At 42.4% G+C, this 18,754-nt stretch overlaps 1 protein-coding gene and 1 non-coding gene across 2 annotated transcripts; one reads left to right on the forward strand and one right to left on the reverse strand.

Annotated features, from left to right (window-relative positions):
* Positions 1-16,731: 16,731 nt before the first annotated feature.
* LOC147987223 (uncharacterized) lies at positions 16,732-18,165 on the forward strand. Its single transcript, XM_087540279.1, has 2 exons — positions 16,732-17,891; positions 18,081-18,165. Exons 1-2 carry the CDS (start codon positions 17,269-17,271, stop codon positions 18,163-18,165), a joined length of 708 nt encoding a protein of 235 aa, XP_087396405.1. The 5' UTR covers positions 16,732-17,268.
* Positions 17,095-17,201, reverse strand: LOC125541847 (small nucleolar RNA R71). Its single transcript, XR_007297692.1, has one exon. It is a non-coding gene; the product is annotated as a small nucleolar RNA R71 (small nucleolar RNA).
* Positions 18,166-18,754: the final 589 nt, after the last annotated feature.

Genomic DNA, 18,754 nt, shown 5'->3' on the forward strand with positions numbered 1-18,754 from the left:
CATTGGTAGAAACTTGTTTATGGGGTGTTCATGGTGAGCCGGAAGCTTAAACATTATTTCCAGGGTCATCCTATCACTATGGTTAGCTCTGCTCCTTTAGGATATATTATTCAAAATAGAGAAGCCACAGGACGAGTTGCCAAGTGGGCCATTGAGCTTGGGCCTCATGGTTTAAAGTATGTGCCATGTACTGCCATCAAATCTCAAGCACTAGTGGACTTCATCAATGATTGGACGGAGCTGCAGATTCCTGAAGAGAAGTCGGACAACACATATTGGACTATTCATTTTGATGGGTCCAGGCAATTAGAGGGCTCGGGGGCTGGAGTTGTTTTAGCTTCCCCTCGAGGTGAAAATTTTTGTTATGTGCTACGGTTGATGTTTCCCTGTACTAACAACGCAGCTGAGTAGGAGGCTTTGCTCCATGGTCTTCGGATGAATAAAAGAGATGATCTTGAGCCGGGTAAGGTGCTTTGGTGACTCGGATTTGGTGGCTCAACAAGTATCAGGCAAGTGGGATTCCAAGGATCCTCTCATGGCGGCTTATCGCCGCGAAGTTGATGCCATTGCTGGATACTTCAAGGGTTACCAAGTGGAACACATTGATCGCAGAAAGAATGAAGCGGCTGATGCTTTAAGCCGGCTGGGGTCTCAGCATAAGCCGGTGCCACCTAACACTTTCTTAGATGTTCTGCATAGCCCTTCTGTCAAGTTGCCTACAAAGGAAGACTTGGCTGTTCCAGACCAGGAAGCACAATTGGTGGCAGCTCTTCACGTCATCCCGGATTGGACAGTGCCATATTTGGCTTATATGACCCGAGGTGAGTTGCCTGGGGATGAGACCTTGGCTAGACAGATAACCCGACGGTCTAAATCAATGACAATTGCCAACGGTGAATTGCATCATCGCAGTGTCATCGGGGCGTTTCAATGTTGTGTCTCTCCTGAGGAAGGTCAAGAAATTCTTCGTGAGATCCATGAAGGAGATTGTGGCCATCATGTCGGGTCAAAGTCTCTTGTGGCCAAAGCTTTCCGTCATGGTTTTTACTGGCTGACGGCTCACCCTGATGCGGAGGATTTGGTCAGTAGGTGTGATGGTTGTCAGAAATTCACACGACGGGCGCACGTGCCGGCTCAAGAATTGCGGATGATTCCAATTACTTGGTCGTTTGTAGTTTGGGGGCTCGATATGGTTGGACCTTTCAAAAGATCCAAAGATAAAAAGACACACCTTTTGGTGGCAGTTAACAAATTCATGAAGTGGGTGGAGGCAGAGCCGGTTAGTAAGTGTGATGCAGCCACAGCGGTTCAATTCCTGAAAAAGGTGATCTTTCGTTTTGGCTTTCCACATAGCATTATAACTGATAATGGTACTAATCTGTCAAAGGGTGCTATGGAGGAATTTTGTCAACGTGAGCATATCCGGCTTGATGTTTCATCAGTAGCTCACCCCCAATCCAATGGTCAAGCTGAAAGAGCAAATCAGGAAATCTTGAAAGGTCTCAAGCCCCAGCTTATGGTTCCTTTACAACGGACGCCGGTTTGTTGGGTGGAGGATTTACCCTCTGTGATATGGAGCATCAATACTATCCCTAACAGGTCCACGGGTTATATGCCTTCCTTCATGGTTTATGGAGCAGAGGCAGTCCTGCCTAGTGACATCCGTCATGACTCGCCCCGTGTGGCGGCTTATGTTGAAGCTGATAACGAACAAGCCCACCAGGATGCACTTGACCTATTAGATGAAGAGCGTGACTTAGCAATAGCCCGCTCCGCGATTTACCAACAGGACCTGCGCCGTTATCACAGCCGCCGAGTTAAGTCCAGAACCTTTCAGGAAGGTGACTTGGTGCTCCGGGACCAAATTGATGCACACAAATTATCCCCACCTTGGGAAGGACCCTTTGTGGTCAACAGGAACTTGAACAATGGGTCATACTACCTCATCGATGTTCGAGAGCACAAAGACTCACGTAAGTCAGAGGAAGAGACCCGCCGGCCGTGGAATATCGCTCATCTTCGGCCTTATTATACTTGATCCACTCGCTCTCATAATGTACATACTTTGATGTTGTATATATTATGATAAGTAATAAAGCAGGACCTCTGTCCTTTTCATTCTCAATAATCGCATGCCTTTATTATTATACTTTCAAAATGACCAATTAGGGGCTGATTGTGTTCAAATCTAGCTTAACCCTTTGGTCCGGCTCATGATCGTATTCGAATCTAGCCGTTAAACCTTATGATCACTAGGGGGCTTCCTGTTCAAACATAGGTCGTATTCGAACCAAAGAGAACATAGTTGTCGGTACCCTCTTGATCGGCGCAATGCCAAACTCACTAGGGGGCTTCTTGATCGTATTTGAATCATAGCTTAACCCCTTTTGGGTCCAACTTGGATCGTATTCGAATCAGGGTCGTTAAAAACCTCTCAAGGTCATTTTGGGGCTTCCTGTTCAAACATGGGTCGTATTCGAACCAAAGAGAACATAGCTGTCGGTACCCTCTTGATCGGCGCAACGCCAAAGCCACTGGGGGCTACATGATCGTATTCGAATCCTAGCTTAACCCCTTTGGTCTGGTTTACTGATCGTATTCGAATCAGAAGCCTCCAAATTTTTTATTGGTGTTTGACTGACATTGTTTGAAAGACAATCTTTTGTTTTTTTGGTTTTGTTGTCTAAATCTAAGTGTAAGTATGGTTTCAATTTAAACCGGCTTGGTTTTTTATGATGAATCGCCAGTGTATGACAGTCATCATACATATGGAAGTATTAGCTTCTAAATATTGGATTATCACCCTTACTGTTCGGGTCACATAAGCCAGCAGTCCAGATTCAAGATCAGACGAACAGATTCAAACACTACTGATATTGTAAAAGATGTAAGGCATATGTTGACATGACGGATAAAAGTGTTGCACGCAGCACAATATGCATGACGGCATAAGCAGAATATGAAGTTTTAAGCTAGCCTATTACAAGGCGCTTGGAGCCCAAAAGGATAATACTGTTTTTTCTCATAAGTAGGTGATAAACTAAAGCCGGTTCATCAATCCTGGCCGGGTTGTTTGGATGGTTACGACTCATCCCTTGCCAGTCCATCCTCCTCCACCGTTTGGAAATTGGGCTTGGACCAATCAAAGCCGTGAAGAGCGACGAACTCAGCCTCATCATCAATCAGACCAGACGGGTCAATTTCTGGGGCGAAGGTGTGCTGGCGAACCGGCGGGATTAGATCCGTCACTTTATACGAAGGAGTCGCCATCTTTTTATTCTCAACATCAAAACCTGGTTGATACTTGGTAAGATTGCTTTCTTTGGCAATAATGGTGGCATGAGGACGAATCTCTTTTACACAAGCAGCAAAGTCTTCCTGGTCGAAGGGACTCGCATCTTCCTTAAAACTAGGATACCCCTTGGCTACATTCGCCAGGTCTAGCTCCGGCACCCAGGCCTTGGAGCGGCTTAAGGCAGTTACGGCTCCGGCTCTCGCGCAGGAGCGCTTGACTTCTTGAAACCCGGCAGGTAAGATGGATAGCTTCTTCAAGACATCACTCAATAAATTTGGTCCTTGGTTAGCTGGGGAGACAATGGCAAGAGCCCGTTGAGCTCCAGTATACAGTTGCTCCACAAGGGTGTAAACCGCCTTGAGCTTTATCAAGCTATTTTGACTCAGATTGCTGCTCCGGGGACCTGTGAGGTATTTCCAATAGGTTAAGCAGGCGGCTCACATTATGATGACAAAAATAGACTTAAAGTAAATAATAAGGTGACTCGCCGAAGATTGCAGAGACCATCTGAGACACGGTTCTTTAAACCGGTGAGTTCAGCGGTAACTTCCTTGAGAGCCGCCTCGACTATTTCAACACGTTGTGTCAGGGCAGTCTTTTCATCGGCCCAAGATTTTTTCTCTACATCAAAACTGATCTTCAGTTTCTCTGCTTCAGACATGCTCAACTGGAGTTTGGATTCAATCTTCTTTGTTTCAGTCTCCTGAGTCGATAGCCGGGTCTTGGCTTCAGTCAGTTGGGATTCCAATTCTGCGGTTGCAGTCTGTACACAGAATAAGGTTGTTAGTTTCATGGTGGATTATAAAAATAAGTCCCAAGTGCTTTTGCAAGCAATAACACTTGGCACTTGGGGGCTAATGTCTGTCAACGCAAGCCTATTGTCAAAGGAATTGGATTTTTTTCAGAAGTCCCAAGTGCTTTGCAAGCAAAACCACTTGACACTTGGGGGCTAATGTCTGTCAACACAATTTTTCAGACGAATCGGCTTTTTCTAAAGTCCCAAGTGCTTTGCAAGCAACAACACTTGGCGCTTGGGGGCTAATGCACATTGCATGTTTTCTTTCTAAAGATAAGCCGGGTGTGCTATTAAACAATCCCAGCCGATTCATGAAGGTTATGCAGTCAAGTTATGTTCCTTTATACAATAATTGATAGGACCGGCTTATTCCTACTGATTAAACTGGCCCTTGGGGACTACCAACGCAAGGTTATGCTATCATTTGAATCCGGTGTTACAGTGTATAAGCCGGACTTGGAGGGAGTCTAGGACAGAAGCTTGTAAATATTTCAAGTCTAGAGATTATTCCAGTTTCTCGTAATCAGAAGACATAGGGGCTGGAAGGATGTATATATAAAACTGGAGTACATACCTCATACTTCTGGTGAAGTTTCTTAACTATTTCAATCTCCAAGTCATGGCTGGAATGCACTTGACTGACATAGCTGGATAATACACCACTAGTACTCAAATGAGCATAGTGGGAGACGTCAAACCTTACTTTCTGTCTTTCCATGACTTCTTGTTTGGCTGAATGTTTTGCTAGTGTTGTTGGATTCCCCGGCTCTGTAAACCCGGTGCCAGTAATTACAACATCATCAACATGAATCTCCGGCGGGTTAGTTGAGCTTGACGCTTCAATACTTGGCGGATCAATAGTGGTTTCGTCAACAGACGGCTCAGACATTTCAGGTTGAGCATTGAGAGGAGGATCTTCTGGTGCTTCAGTTTGTTCTGAGGCAAGAGTCGGCCACGCCGGTTCAACGACTTTCGGGTCTTCAGTCGGTTTGGCCACCTTGGCTTTCTTGGGCTTTGCTTGACCACTAAGAAGAATTTAAAGAATCAGTATAAATGATACAGGCATAGAGGTGCAAAAAAGGATAATTATCTTTACCCGGGGGCGGTCTTAAAAGCCGGCAGCTGAGTTTGGGAGGAATCACCAGAGGAGGAACGAGCAACCTCCTGCAAAAAATGGAATTATGGTTGAGTGATTTATAAAAGTGACTCGTTCATCAGAGTTAAGATGTAAAAGAACCTCATTCTGGCATTTTCGAGGAGTTTTTGGTAAGCCGGAGGGTAACTCCTCATCTCCAGTGGTCCGGGTCTGATGGCATCTCTCATGTTGCTGCTTTTTCAAAAGAAAATGAGGATCTAAATAAGCCAAGGGGTGTGAAAACCTTACTTTCCGGGTTACCCACCGAGGTTTCTGCTTTAGCAAAGGTTCTGAGTCGGAGGAAATAATAGTTACCTCTTCTTCTACTGCCTGGCTGGCCCCCGTGTCATCCTGGTAATAGTCAGTGTCAATAAGGTTGTTAAAAAGCAGGCTAAGAGAATCAAGGGCTACCTCCGACTCAGAGACGTCATCCAACTTGAACATGTCAGAAGCAGTTGGTTTCTTATTAGATTTTCTGGCTGTCTTCTTGGCGGCTATTGCGGTGGCTCTAGCTTTTTTGGCAGCCTCATGATCATATTTGGCCTTCCAAAAGACAGATTTAGCCTGTAGGGAAATAACAGGTTGAAACTCATGCAAATACTTAACTGCTGAAGAAAAAGGAGTCAAGGGGATGTACCTCTGGCGCCGGGTTAAGTTTGCAGAAAGGATTCAATCCTACTTTGTTGCAGTCTTCATATTTGCTGTTGACGAGGGTGGTTGACATTTCAACAATGGCTTCTTCAGTCAGGCGTAGGGAGCTGTAGTGTAATGGATCGTCTGCTCCTCCGGTGTAGTTATACATCAAATCAGATTGGTGGCTCAGAGGGATGATCCGCCATGCAATCCAACAGCAGATCAAGTCAACTCCAGTTAAGTCATTTCCTAGCAAGGCTTGAACCCTTTTAATAGTTGGAATGAGTTTCTTACGTTCGGAGGCAGAAAGCTTATCAGGGAGTGAATACTTAGCATCAAGATGCTCAGCGCGATAACCCGGCATTGGTTTTTCATCAGCTGGCGACATGTCTTTACAATAGAACCAAGTTTGGTTCTAGTCCTTGGGATGGCTTGGCAAGACTACTAAAGGAAAGACAACATCTCGTCTGCGCTGAATCGAAATCCCACCAAGTTCCAAGCTGGGGCCGTTGGTGTATTCATTCTAGCCATTCAAATAGAAATACTCTCTGAAGAGTTCAACAGTAGGTTCTTCTTGAAGATAAACCTCGCAGAGAACTTGAAAATTACAGATGTTTGATATGGAATTTGGTCCAATGTCTTGCGGATGAAGCTTGAAAAAATGCAGGACCTCTCTGAAGAATTTTGAGTCGGGCGGTGAAAACCCCCGGTTCATATGATCAGTAAAGACGATGATTTCACCATCTTTTGGCCGAGGCTTTTCTTCGGCCGGGTCAGGGGCGCGCTAGGATATGACGCTCTTCTCTGGTAAATACCCAACGGTGACAAAATCCTTCAGAGTGTCCTCAGTGACTATGGAAGGGACCCAGTTGCAAACTGTCGTCGTCTTTGGCGGCATGGCGAAAATACAAGCTAGAAAGAAAATAATTTGCTGGTTCAAGTTAATTGGTGGAATTACAGGTTAATGATTGCAATATAGATGTGTAATGGCGGCTTAAATAAGGGCTAATGGTATATGAAGGAAAAAATAAGCCGACATGGTAAGCCGCCATGACTAAGGATATTCAAAGGTTGCCAGCAACAAAAAATTGGTTAAGTACTGAAGTAAACAAGTTTCACAGACTGCAGATTTTACTTTGGATCAACGGCTGTTCAGAAAAGAAAAATAAATCTAGACCTAAAAGTCAGTACAGATGAGTTCATGAGCTTGTACAAGATTTTTCTTCCAAGAAAGGGGATCTACTGATACTGAAAGTGGAACTAAAACAACTACCGCATCAGTTTAATACCGTTCTCAGATCAAAGAGGCTTGTGGTATAGCCTGGAGGGTGAACTACGATGAACTCCGACGAACTACGAAGAACACGAAGAAGCTCGCAAACCCTAGTGTGGATCTAAGGTACGAAAATAAAGCAGAAACTTACAGCTGCAGATATGATGTGGAGGGTCGCCGCCGTTATCTGGATCGACTCAGGTTGATGCAGCGGCCGAGGTTGCGGAAGACGAAGTGCTCTGCGGCGGCGATGGAGCTCGAGTGGCAGAGGGGTTGCGAGAGAAGGAAGAAGAAGAAAAATGTGAGATGGTTTTCGGATCCTATTTATAAGGAAAGGGGCGATAGGTAGGCGCGAAAGACGAGGAGGCCAAAATGATGATTATCCAGCTAATTGGACGCCTCAATTTTCGGAAGGCATTTAAGATAAAGATCCGTTAAGGTGACGTCGTGGCGGGTTTCCAAAATTTCTGGAGATGGCGTCATGGCGGGTTACAAGGCTTTCACAACAATGGTAGATGGATTTTTTCTAAGTGTTGAAGATTGAAATGAACAAAGTTCAAATCAACCTGGGGCCTAATGTTGGGGATATGACTACCAGATAAGACCCGCCCAGGAGGGGTCGGGTTAACCACAATGGCGGTTTGCCTAAATGAAGCCCAAGAGTATACAAGATGACGGTTCACAGTTAGGCTTATAATACGCCCAAGCCCAGAGGCGGCTTCAGGCCCGTAAGTTTAAACCGCCATGTATGAATAGACTTGTAATGTAAGGCATGTAAGATACGTCACCGAGCCGAACACGTTGTATGAGCCGGCCGGGACTCTGTAGGCCGCAGGGCGTCAACCCGTGTATATAAAGGGACGACCCGACGGCGGCTTAGGACAAGAAACAACAGATCGAGAGCCAGGTTAAGCGTATTCGCTCCTTGGTCATCGAAACCTAGCAATACCATATCAACTGGACTAGGCCTTTACCTTCACCGCAAGGGGCCGAACCAATATAAACCTCTCGTGTCCTTTGTCCCGTTTAACCTCTTTAAGCTTCCTAGTTGCGATGGCTCCACGATTAAGTCCTTTCACTAGGACATCTGCCGTGACAATTCCACGACAAGATCAGTGGCTCTTTTCATGCTGGGGTCAACATCTGCCATGTACTAAATGTCTTGGTCAGTCTCTGAAGAACCCCCCTGAACTCGCCACTTCCGCCATGACCAGGGAAACCACGCTCCGCACCTTCAGCCGAAATGCGCCCATGCGACATATGAACCATGTCACACATAGGTTTTTAAGCACCAACACCGATGGTGCATGCACACCGTCACCTGGTTCTTTGCACTGGTGGCCAAGATGGCCACAAACAGCACACCAATCTGGCAAACATTTGTATTCTAAGACAAAGATTTCCCACTTCCCACCCCTCTTTAGTGATACATCGTTCTTTAAAGGTTTATAAACATTGATTTTCACTGTAACTTGAAGAAATTTTCCTCAAAATCTTGGAACTTGGGTTCAGCCTAAACAAAGTCACCCATCTTGGCCGCCAAAGATTTAAGCAGTGGGAAATAACCGTCACGCAAGTCATCTATCTGGACAAAGATCTCAAGAGTCTCAAGTTTAAGTGGCGAAGATTTTATGAATCCGTCGTAGGGTTCAAGGATAATCGTGTTGCCTCGAAAGGTTCCGGTCCTTCTTCCATTATTCTTTCCCAAATACATAGAAAATTGCATTATGTACAATCCTCCAATGGCTTGATCTGCATCTGTTGAGCGAGATCCCACACCACATGCATATTTTTAAAGAATCATATCTCTACCTAATAATAAAGCAGCGATTGTTTCTGGTCGTACATGGTGTCTTTTTACAGAAAACCCCTGCCTTTTTTGATAATTAACCTGCGGTCTAGATTTAAGTCAAAACAAACCATTTTCTTGTAGTTTACATAAAACCCTTAGATTTTACGCTAATTAGCATGCGGTCCAGATTTAAGTCACAATGAATCATTTTTTACAGTTTTACATAAACGGCCCTGATATCTATGGTAATCACCCCGCGGTCTATTACATATATATAGGACTCCTCTTCTGTACTCCTGGGAGTATGTACTCTCATCCTCAATATACCTCATATACGCATTAATTATACCTCTTTATTATTCTTAATATACTTCATTAAATATTCTAAGATACCCAATACGAGTTTTGTTGAAACAATATCATCTGTGACATACTTTTTGTAATATACCCTTTTCACGTACAAACACATCAGTATATACGTAAACATTTAAAAATATATACACTCACATGAATTTTTTTATGAAACTCATTTTGGGGTATCTAACAATTACTAATGAAGTATATTAAAAATAATAAAAAGGTATAAGAGATTCATTGCCACCATTCAAGGCCGTTCAACGCCACCACCCCAGGCCGTTCATTGCCAGCAGCACCCTGGATCCCACCCCTCGCCCTAGGAGTTTCAGTTATTGAGTGAGTTTCAGTCCAACTTGAGCTCCCTGAGATGATCATATAATTAACTTCAAAATTCCTACATGGTCCATGTATTTTTACAGCAAGTCCATGTGGTACTACATGCGAAGTACTACCAATTTCCGGGAAAAATGCTTGCTTTACAAAGGATTTCTCCTCGCAAAATGCTCCAGATCACCTGTTCTTCTCTGACCCGGAGACGAGCCTGAATAGAGAAGAGATGGTCAGGTTGCCACATCGCGCAGGTTCGCAGGCTTCTTGGGCTTGCACGCCTGGTCTAATGGATGTGATGCAAACGAAGCATACACACAACGGCAGCAACAAGCTGGTTGGAGACATCTGAGATCTGGTGATGAGTTGCGTCTTGCATGGATGATATACCAATATAAATAGCAGGGAAATGAAGGACTTTGATTGATCGTTGATTGTTCAGCAGCAGATGGAACTTTCAAAAGAGAAAATGGTCCACTAGAACGAAACAGATGCAGCCAAGGGAGTGCGATGCCATGTGACTGGGTGGACTAAACCTTGACAATGTGAAAAAAGGGAATTCCTTGCTTTTTCGAAACTTAGTTGTTTTACGTGGAATCTGCCTTACGTAAGTCTTCCTATAAATTTTTTTCTTTTCTTTTTTCTACAACATATCAGTCAATTCCATTCACCCATCGACGGGCTGTCTTTGTTTGATTTTTTTAAAATTTGCAGGTTCCTCTAGAATCTTTATTGGTCTACAAAGTTAAAGCATGTGAATTGTAAGGCTAGAAATTTGGAACAGCGACAATGGCAAGCTAGTTGGGCACATAGGAACAGTAGGAGATAGATATGGTGATTGAATTTCGGGGAGGATGTACATTGGAATGGTAGGAGATAAGGTGATTGAATTGTGTGGACAATGTATGCAATGACATACACTGGAGGACGGAAGGCAAGTAGAGTCTGACGGAATTGACTGGTTGAGAAATGTTTTTTCAGAAGAAAAAACAATAGTTCAGTGGAACCCAAGGGACAAGTCTGTAATGAACAGTACAATCTATGTGTTAAAACATAACAGATCAGTTCATTGTCAGTATAGGCTCTGAAACTGCTCAGTACAAGTTGGGGAACATTTTTGGAATCATGTATATATAGCGGTTGCTTCCAAATTAATTTGTCGTTGCTAGTACATTTTTGGTAGCAAATGCTTCCAACTGAATTGCCATTACTACTATCTACGATGTTGTTGCCATGTTTTGTTTTCCTTTGAATTTACTATGTAACCACTGCTCATGGTAACATCAAAAAACAAATTTTATATGCCTGGCATGTTTGATCTGATTTGACTCCATGACCATAGTGCAAAAAAAACTGCAGTATCTTGCTAGCTTGCAGCTGTAATTTTGATTGCACAACAGTTTAATTGCATCGCCATCTCCCGGTGGGGCTCTGCTGCCGGAGCACCCTGGCTGTTCACAGCCACCACTCCAGGCCGTTCAATGCCACCACCCCTGGCCGTTCATTGCCAGCTGTACCTTGGATCCCACCCCTCACCCTGGTTGTTTCAGTTATCGAGTGAGTTTCAGTCCAACTTGAGCTCCTTGAGATGATCATATAATTAACTTCAAAATTATTACATGGTCCATGTATTTTACAGCAAGTCCATGTAGTACTACATGGGAAGTACAAAAATAACTTCTAGTGAGAGTTCATTTAAATCTACAGGGTCTAGTCCCATATATCTTTTAACCAGGTTCATGGTGAAGCCCAGGGTGCTCGTCGGCGATCACAAGAAGCAGGCCATCGAGAAGGAGCTGGGCGACATGGTGCAGCAGTGTGGCCAGTTCAACCACCTAGCTAATAGATCATGATTTTCTCTCTTTTGCCTATGTCTCTTAGTGTGTTACCCCTTCCTCTTTTCATATAGCATATTATGAACATCAGATGCTTTAAAAAATGTGTCATGCAAGTTCAAGTATAGCTGCTGTAGGAGTTCAAAAATCTGAACAGTTTAAGCTCAACCCAATTTCAAGAACTGTTTCCTTTATAAATTGTTTGAGGTTTGTGATTTTGGCTCATGGCAGGAGCTCGTTGACAATGAAGGATGTGAAGCTTCACCACCATTCACAACTCCAGTATGGTCCAGTTCGTCATGAGGATCGGGAGCTTCAACTTTTTTAGTTCATCTTTCATATGCTTTTTAGTACATTTACTTCCTCGTCGTAAGTCCAATTTCCCTTTTATGTTTCCAGCTTCCTATAGAACAAACGTGTGCTTGTGGTTAAGCATGAGAAATGAGCATCTGTACTGTCTCTTGGTTTATCAATTTGTAGAGCAAAACATGTACCATAGTCAAATTCTCAAAAAAGGCTCTTCTTTGCATCTTTCAGTGCTCACTTAGGTTGGCATCAAATTATTTGATTCTTCCGATGCTGTAAAACTAGAATTTTGGGTATATCTTTTGGTGCATATTTCTGTCTGTATAAAACTTATATGTTACATTTTCTTGAGGGTGCATATTTCTGTCTGTATAAAACTTATATGTTACATTTTCTTGAGAAAAATGGATGCAGCATTCACAACCCTTTTGGATAACTAAGTAGAATGAGTAGTAAGTACCGAGAGCAAGTATTCTACAAATGTACATACTATGATTTTATTAATGGATAAGGACATGAAATCATATCTTACTTCAAGTTTGAGCACACGACTATTTTGTATCTTTACTGTTTCTAATAGCAAGTTCTGCAATTGATCCATCCAGATGGAAGAAGGAAATCGGTCCAATAGGCGCATCTAAAGTGACATGTCGTGCACCGCCCACTCGTCCTCAAGCTGCTCGTCGTGTCGTGCCGGCTTGCCATCAACCACAGTTGTGGCTCAACCCCCACGGTGCTTCCACGACCACCACATGCAGCCTCCCTCTATTGTTGCCCTCACCATGCTCTCCTACATGTTGGCGGCCTCGATGAGCTGACTAATTGGTTGCCGCTCCTGCGTGCTGCAGTACGCCGCCGAGCTGGTCACCATTTATATTTTTGTTTTAAGTTCATTTGTGTTCTTGTTGTCAGGTCGCTTGCAAATTTGTTATCGTTGTTAGTTCATGTGTGTTCTTGTTGTTAGGTCATGTGCAAGTTTGTTATCAGTTCATGTGTATTGTGTTTCTTTTGTCGCTTCATTAATACATATCCACCTACAGCCCGTTCACTGATGTAAGCCACGTAAATTCGAAAAGAAATGGATAAAACAATGGTGGTGGTGAAAATAATACAGCCCATTCAATGATGTAAGCCACACAAGTTCGAAAGGATTCACATCAGTACAAACTCTAGAGGGCATGTATATTATTTGCCCCGCGGAAATTCAAAATGGTAAAAGTTCAAGATGTAAAATGAGAGAAGTCCAGACCATCGTTGAAGTTGGAAAAAAAGAGACACACAAAACATTTTCTTTGTTTTAAGAAATGTCATCCAGTTCAACGATATAAACCAGGCAAGTTCACGGACGATGATACCACTATTTTGATCAATGAATAAAGGAGGAGATATTTGTCAAAAAAGGCGTATGTTGCTACTCTTTTGAAAGAAAAAAAAGGAATTCTCATGAAAACACGCTCAGTACAAAACCATACGCACGTCAGTGCAAGTACTCGTTTTTTGAAACATTTCCAAATTACTCTATGAAAAATACATCAGTACAAACACACACACATATCAGTACAAGTATTCTGTTTTTTATAGGAAAACAGTACGACGTGTCTCACCGTATTCGAAATTACTCATCAACGATTGCGAATTTGAGAAAACGTTCAACATGACTAAGTTTCGCATTTTCGATAGCTATCCAACGGTATATTATTTGCTTCATTTCGACAAACTTAAAAAAACGTTTTCAAAACCAATTTTAACCGTATTTAAAATCGTATTTAAATCGTAAGGAATTAGAAAAAACTTTCTGTACGCAAAAGTTGCGCATTTTCCATAGCTTTCCAACGCCGTATCATTTACGTCAATCTGACAAACAGTTTGCAAAAAACTGTGAAAAACATTTCGCCCAGAATTTCACCGTTTTTCAAATTACTTTTAAATCATATAGAATTTGAAAAAAAATAGTAGATATATGGAAGATGCAGATTTTCACAAGCTTTCCAACACTATCTCATTTGCTCAATTCCGACAAACTGTTAAGTCCAAAATACGATTCGCGTTTTCGGTTTTGAAAAAAATGGTTTTTTCAAAACTGCTCTTAAATCATAATTTTTTTGCAAAAACAAATTATAAGATTGTAATATGGATGTCAAGAACTTTCCAACGATATATTACACGCCCCGTTCGACAAAAAAAATGCAAAAAATTTGAACTAAACAAGACAATTTTTTACAGCAACAGAAAGTATCAGTTCAACCGCTCGAATTTCATCAGTTCAACCGCTTGAACTCATCAGTTCAAGTAGGGTAACAGAATAATATTCTGTTACGCGTAATAGAATAGCCAGATATATACACGCTAAACTAAGCATGAGCGTAGAATAGCTTATTCTACACCCCAGTAACGATACTTACAAAATGTAGTAAGGCAATATATAAAATATAGTAATTTTCTAAAAATATAGTAAATTGCAAACTTGGATAGTAAAAAAAATATTTTCCGAATTACGATATTTTATACACCGTTTTACTAGATTTTGTATAGAGCGTTACTAAGGGGTGTAGAATAAGTTATTCTATATTCACGCTTAGAATAGCGTTACCCTATATATGAATTTTCAACCGTAACTCTGATTTTAACATGTTATATATGAATTTTGATTAAAAAATGTAGAATTTGAATATGATGTTATCTAACATGTTTAAATATTTTTTAAATGCTATTTATTATACAATGTTAATCAATCTCGCATGATCCGTCTTTATTTCATACCAACGCGGATCCATATTGCAACATGTAAAATTGAAGGTTGGGCCATGGACAAGGGTGCAGCAAGTTATAGGACACAAGGGGCCTAGGAAAGCGATCGTGAGGCCCAATCATATTCAAATTTTCTGGTGGGGACTACTAACAGATTTGGAGACTACTAATTTGGGGGAGTAAAATAAGAAACTTTATCCATATTCATATTTGTTAATGTTTTTCTATTTTTTCGTTATGTCTTGAGTATCAGGGTCGCATGTGGTGGTCATCTCTCTTCTTATCTCTCGATGGCCTCTTAGACAATGAGAAGTGTAGTTATGCGACCGGACTATGTTGCCCTAACGACTCACTCGACAAGGTGCTGATGTATTTGCCTATACTGGATGACACATTCTTTTAGACACCCAGGATCAATTCCGCCGTCTGCTGCCATGGACGTTGATAAGCACATTTCATATACATAATTTTGGCATAGAAATATACCATTTGTTGAGTTTTGACCATCAATTCTTGCTATAAAATATTTAATATTTGAATGATATTCATGAAAGAGCATGTTGACTAGTGAATTGTTTGTTTTGCAGAAAAGTGCGCAAAGGCACTATAAACTTCAAGATTTGGTCGGACTGCCAAACGCGACGAGACTTGGGGCTTGAACGAGAGAACGAGGGACCCGAGCGAGAAGAAAAGGAGTAACTGAGGGGCAGAAGAATGATAGAAGGATCTTCTTGTGAAGAAGGAAGAAGAGATGAAGGGCCAATTAGCAAAGTGGCAGATGAGAGGAGGGGATCAAAATCCCTAGCAGCCTCCATTCCCAAACCGGGCCTGGATACACACATCTCTCCCTCACCCCTTCTTCTCCACCTCCGGCCGCCGCCATGGCCAGGCCGGCGTGGTGGTGCGCCCCTCACCACCGCGCCTCCATCTTCACCGCGACACCACCATGCTGCTCCTCCTCCTTCTTCTCCTCAACCTCCTGTTGTTGCCTCCTCTTCTCCAAGCCCCTCTACTTCTTCTCCATCACGAAAATGCTGCCCCTCTCTTGCTGCGCCCTGCTGCTTCTTCTCATGCTGCTGCTACTCTCTATCCCCACGTCCCTGCTGTTGCATCTTCTCCTTCTCCTTACCTCGCTGCTGCTGCTCCTCTCACCCTGCTGCTCTATTTCTTCTCTGAACCTCGCTTGCTGCTACTTCCCCTACCTCGTTGCTGCTCTGCTTCCTTACCTCCGTTGCTGTTGCTTCTCTTCTGAACCACAAACTGCTGCTGCTCCTCTGAACCCCTACTGCTACTGCTCCTAATCTTCTCTCCAACCTCCTGTTGTCTCTCTCTTTCTCTCTCTCCCTCTCTCTCTGAAATATCAATGCAATTGAGATGTTTGAAACCTTGTAAGGTTCAGACTTTGTAAAATATAGAATTGAGATGTGTATGGCGTGTATTGTTTACATGACTAGTGCTCAAATTGCTATGTGTTTAGTTTTGTACTTTTAAATATAGTGCATCTTTTTATGTGTTCTTACTAGTTAATGTCCAGTTGATCAGAGAATGTTATGTCAGTGTGATTTTGCTCTGTGAATTAGTATTCTGCCATCCTATATGTGTATTCATGCATGTGTGTTCGTCCCTGTACTAGTTAATTTCTAGTCCTAGTATTGTTATCCTGACTTTTTATTTCCTGTTAGTAGTCCCTTTAGTAGAGCTCAATCATCTATAGTAAGTTCCCCTTTGTCCTGTTGATTTGTTGTGTGCCTTATTAAAATACAAAAATACCAGATCGACAGTGAGTGTATTCTAAACCTCCCTTTGCTATTTTGCATTGTCTTTGTGGATTATCTTCGGGAACAATCTTAAATAGTTTAGGGTTTTTTTGCTATTTTTATCACTCAAAATTGTATTACCTAGCTTTAGCCGAATATAGTTGTCGTCGCCTAGTCCCTGAGGAGAACACGACACTCGCAGTTTGGGTGCAAAACCCCACTGTATTTACATCTGATCATTTTGGCGCCGTTGCCGGGGACTAGCGTCAAGCGATGGTGTGAAGCTATAGACTAGGCTTAGTATATTTTTGTTTAAATTTCTAGTCAATTTATTTCTGTGCTTCTTTTACCTTTTTTTTACTTTTTGTTGCTTCGGCTTATTAGGATACTAACTTTCTGACTAGTGTTTACTGTTTCTGAGTGTGCATAGGAAATCTGAACTAATTGCAGGTTGTTCTATAGTTACACTCGGTTAAGATGGCATTGCTTCGTGATCTTTGGATGCCCAAAAGTCAATGCTATATCACAGGACCGGTTTAGCCAACTATTGAGGCAGAGAACTTCGAGCTGAAACCTAGTCTTATTGTTTTGGTTCAACAACGTCAGTTTGGAGGACTGCCTACTGAGGATCCCTATGAGCACTTACACCGAGTCATGGAGTATTCAGGTACAGTCAAGTACCATGGAGTTCCTCAAGATGCTATCAAGTGCATGTTGTTCACATGCTCTCTCCGAGGTGATGCTCGTGCTTGGTATCGATCCTTGCCATCAAGATCATTTGGTTGGAACGAGATATCACGAGCTTTCTTGGATAAATATTTCCCACTACACAAGTAGTCCACAATTCAAGATGAGATCTTCAGCTTCGTTCAGCGTGAAGGCGAGAGCTTGTATGATGCTTGGGAGAGATACAAGGCCTTATTCAGGAGATGTTCTAATCATGGGCTCGAGAGGTGGTTAGAGCTACATATATTCTATGGAGGATTGACTTCAGACACTCGAGCTTACGTCGATATGGCAGCGGGTGGAGCTATTAAAAACAAGACACTTGATGATGCTTTTCTGCTGATTGAGAACATAGCCTTCCACCAACTTCAGTGGTACAATAAGAAGCCCACCTATGATTCATTGCCTTGCTTGCAACAAATCACTTCACCTCAGCAAGAATGTCTTACACAAAAGCCGGAACCAGCTTCTCTGTGTGACAAGATTGAGCTTTCATGGATTATCTTTGATGATGATGACACCATCTTAGTTGATACACACACTTCAGATCATATGGATACTAGTGTTGGAGATTCAGTTTTGCATTGTGATGATTCTTCCATGGACGAGCCTGAGCTGCAGGTAGTTGCTTTTGATATTGAGGAGTCACCTTCGGTTGATATAGATCATGTGCTGCCTGAACCATACATGGAGAAGTTCACCTTTTATGATGTTAGCCACATTGATTCTTCAACGCTTGAACCTGAGATGGAAATCTTCATTGTTGATTATGATGAGGTCACTTCAGATGTCAAGGAGCAAAGCTCTACTATTTCACTTGTCAATACGAGCCCGGTGAAAGTTTCCACTACCATGCCTTCCATGGTATCTTCAGTTGAGGTAGTCATAAAACTTCTCCAAGGCCATCTCAGGTATTATCTCAGCTTTCTGGATAAGTTATGCCATATCGCTGATATTGCCTATGCACCATGTGACTTGTTGTTGATACATGTTCCTGATTTGCTCAATAGATATACTTATATGATAGGGTACTCTATCGATGACTTAGAGGGCATTCTCTCTGTCACTTATATTGGCTTGGTTGTTGAGTGTTCTTTCAGGTTGATGCTTGTGCACCATTTACTGCGAGTTGACCGAGTTCGAGATGACATTCCCTGGGATCCTGGTGGATTCATGGCATGGTGATGAGGAGAAGCAATGGGCACACGCGAAGAAGAGTGGAGCTGGAGCAGGCATGGGGATAGAGAAGCAAAAGGAGAAGAGCTGCAGTTCAGAGAGTGATTGTGCGAGACCTACATCATATAAGCCCGGTGAGATGTTTCAGGACCCATTCTGAAATAATCATCCATTGATGCTTGCTGAATTAAATTGCTTTTTGGGTTGCTTGAGTCATTTCTTAAATATCGTCCCACTGAATTTTACCTTCGACATATGGTGCTTGATGTGAATATGTGAGTTGATTGTTGAATGCCTTGTAAACTAGTGATCTACACAATGCTTGCTTTATTGAAAGTAGTGGAAGCTATTAGTTTTGAGTGCTCAAATCCCTAGTACACTAGAAAACATCATCATTTTCTGCATTCACTTTGATACACGTAGATCATCAATTGTTAGATGTTGATTTTGTGCCAAGTGGGTTCCCCTTCAGAGCAATCATTCACCACTATGGAGTAGCATACTATGTTCCCTGGAACGGTAGTATGTGAACCAGACCTGGATGAGTGATGATTCTTGTTTCCTTTTTGTATTCATTTGTTAAAAAAGTAATAATGAA

Source organism: Triticum urartu, chromosome 2A, assembly GCF_056163025.1.
Source record: "Triticum urartu cultivar PI428250 chromosome 2A, HENAU_Tu73, whole genome shotgun sequence".
In the NCBI taxonomy this organism is placed as follows: domain Eukaryota; kingdom Viridiplantae; phylum Streptophyta; class Magnoliopsida; order Poales; family Poaceae; genus Triticum; species Triticum urartu.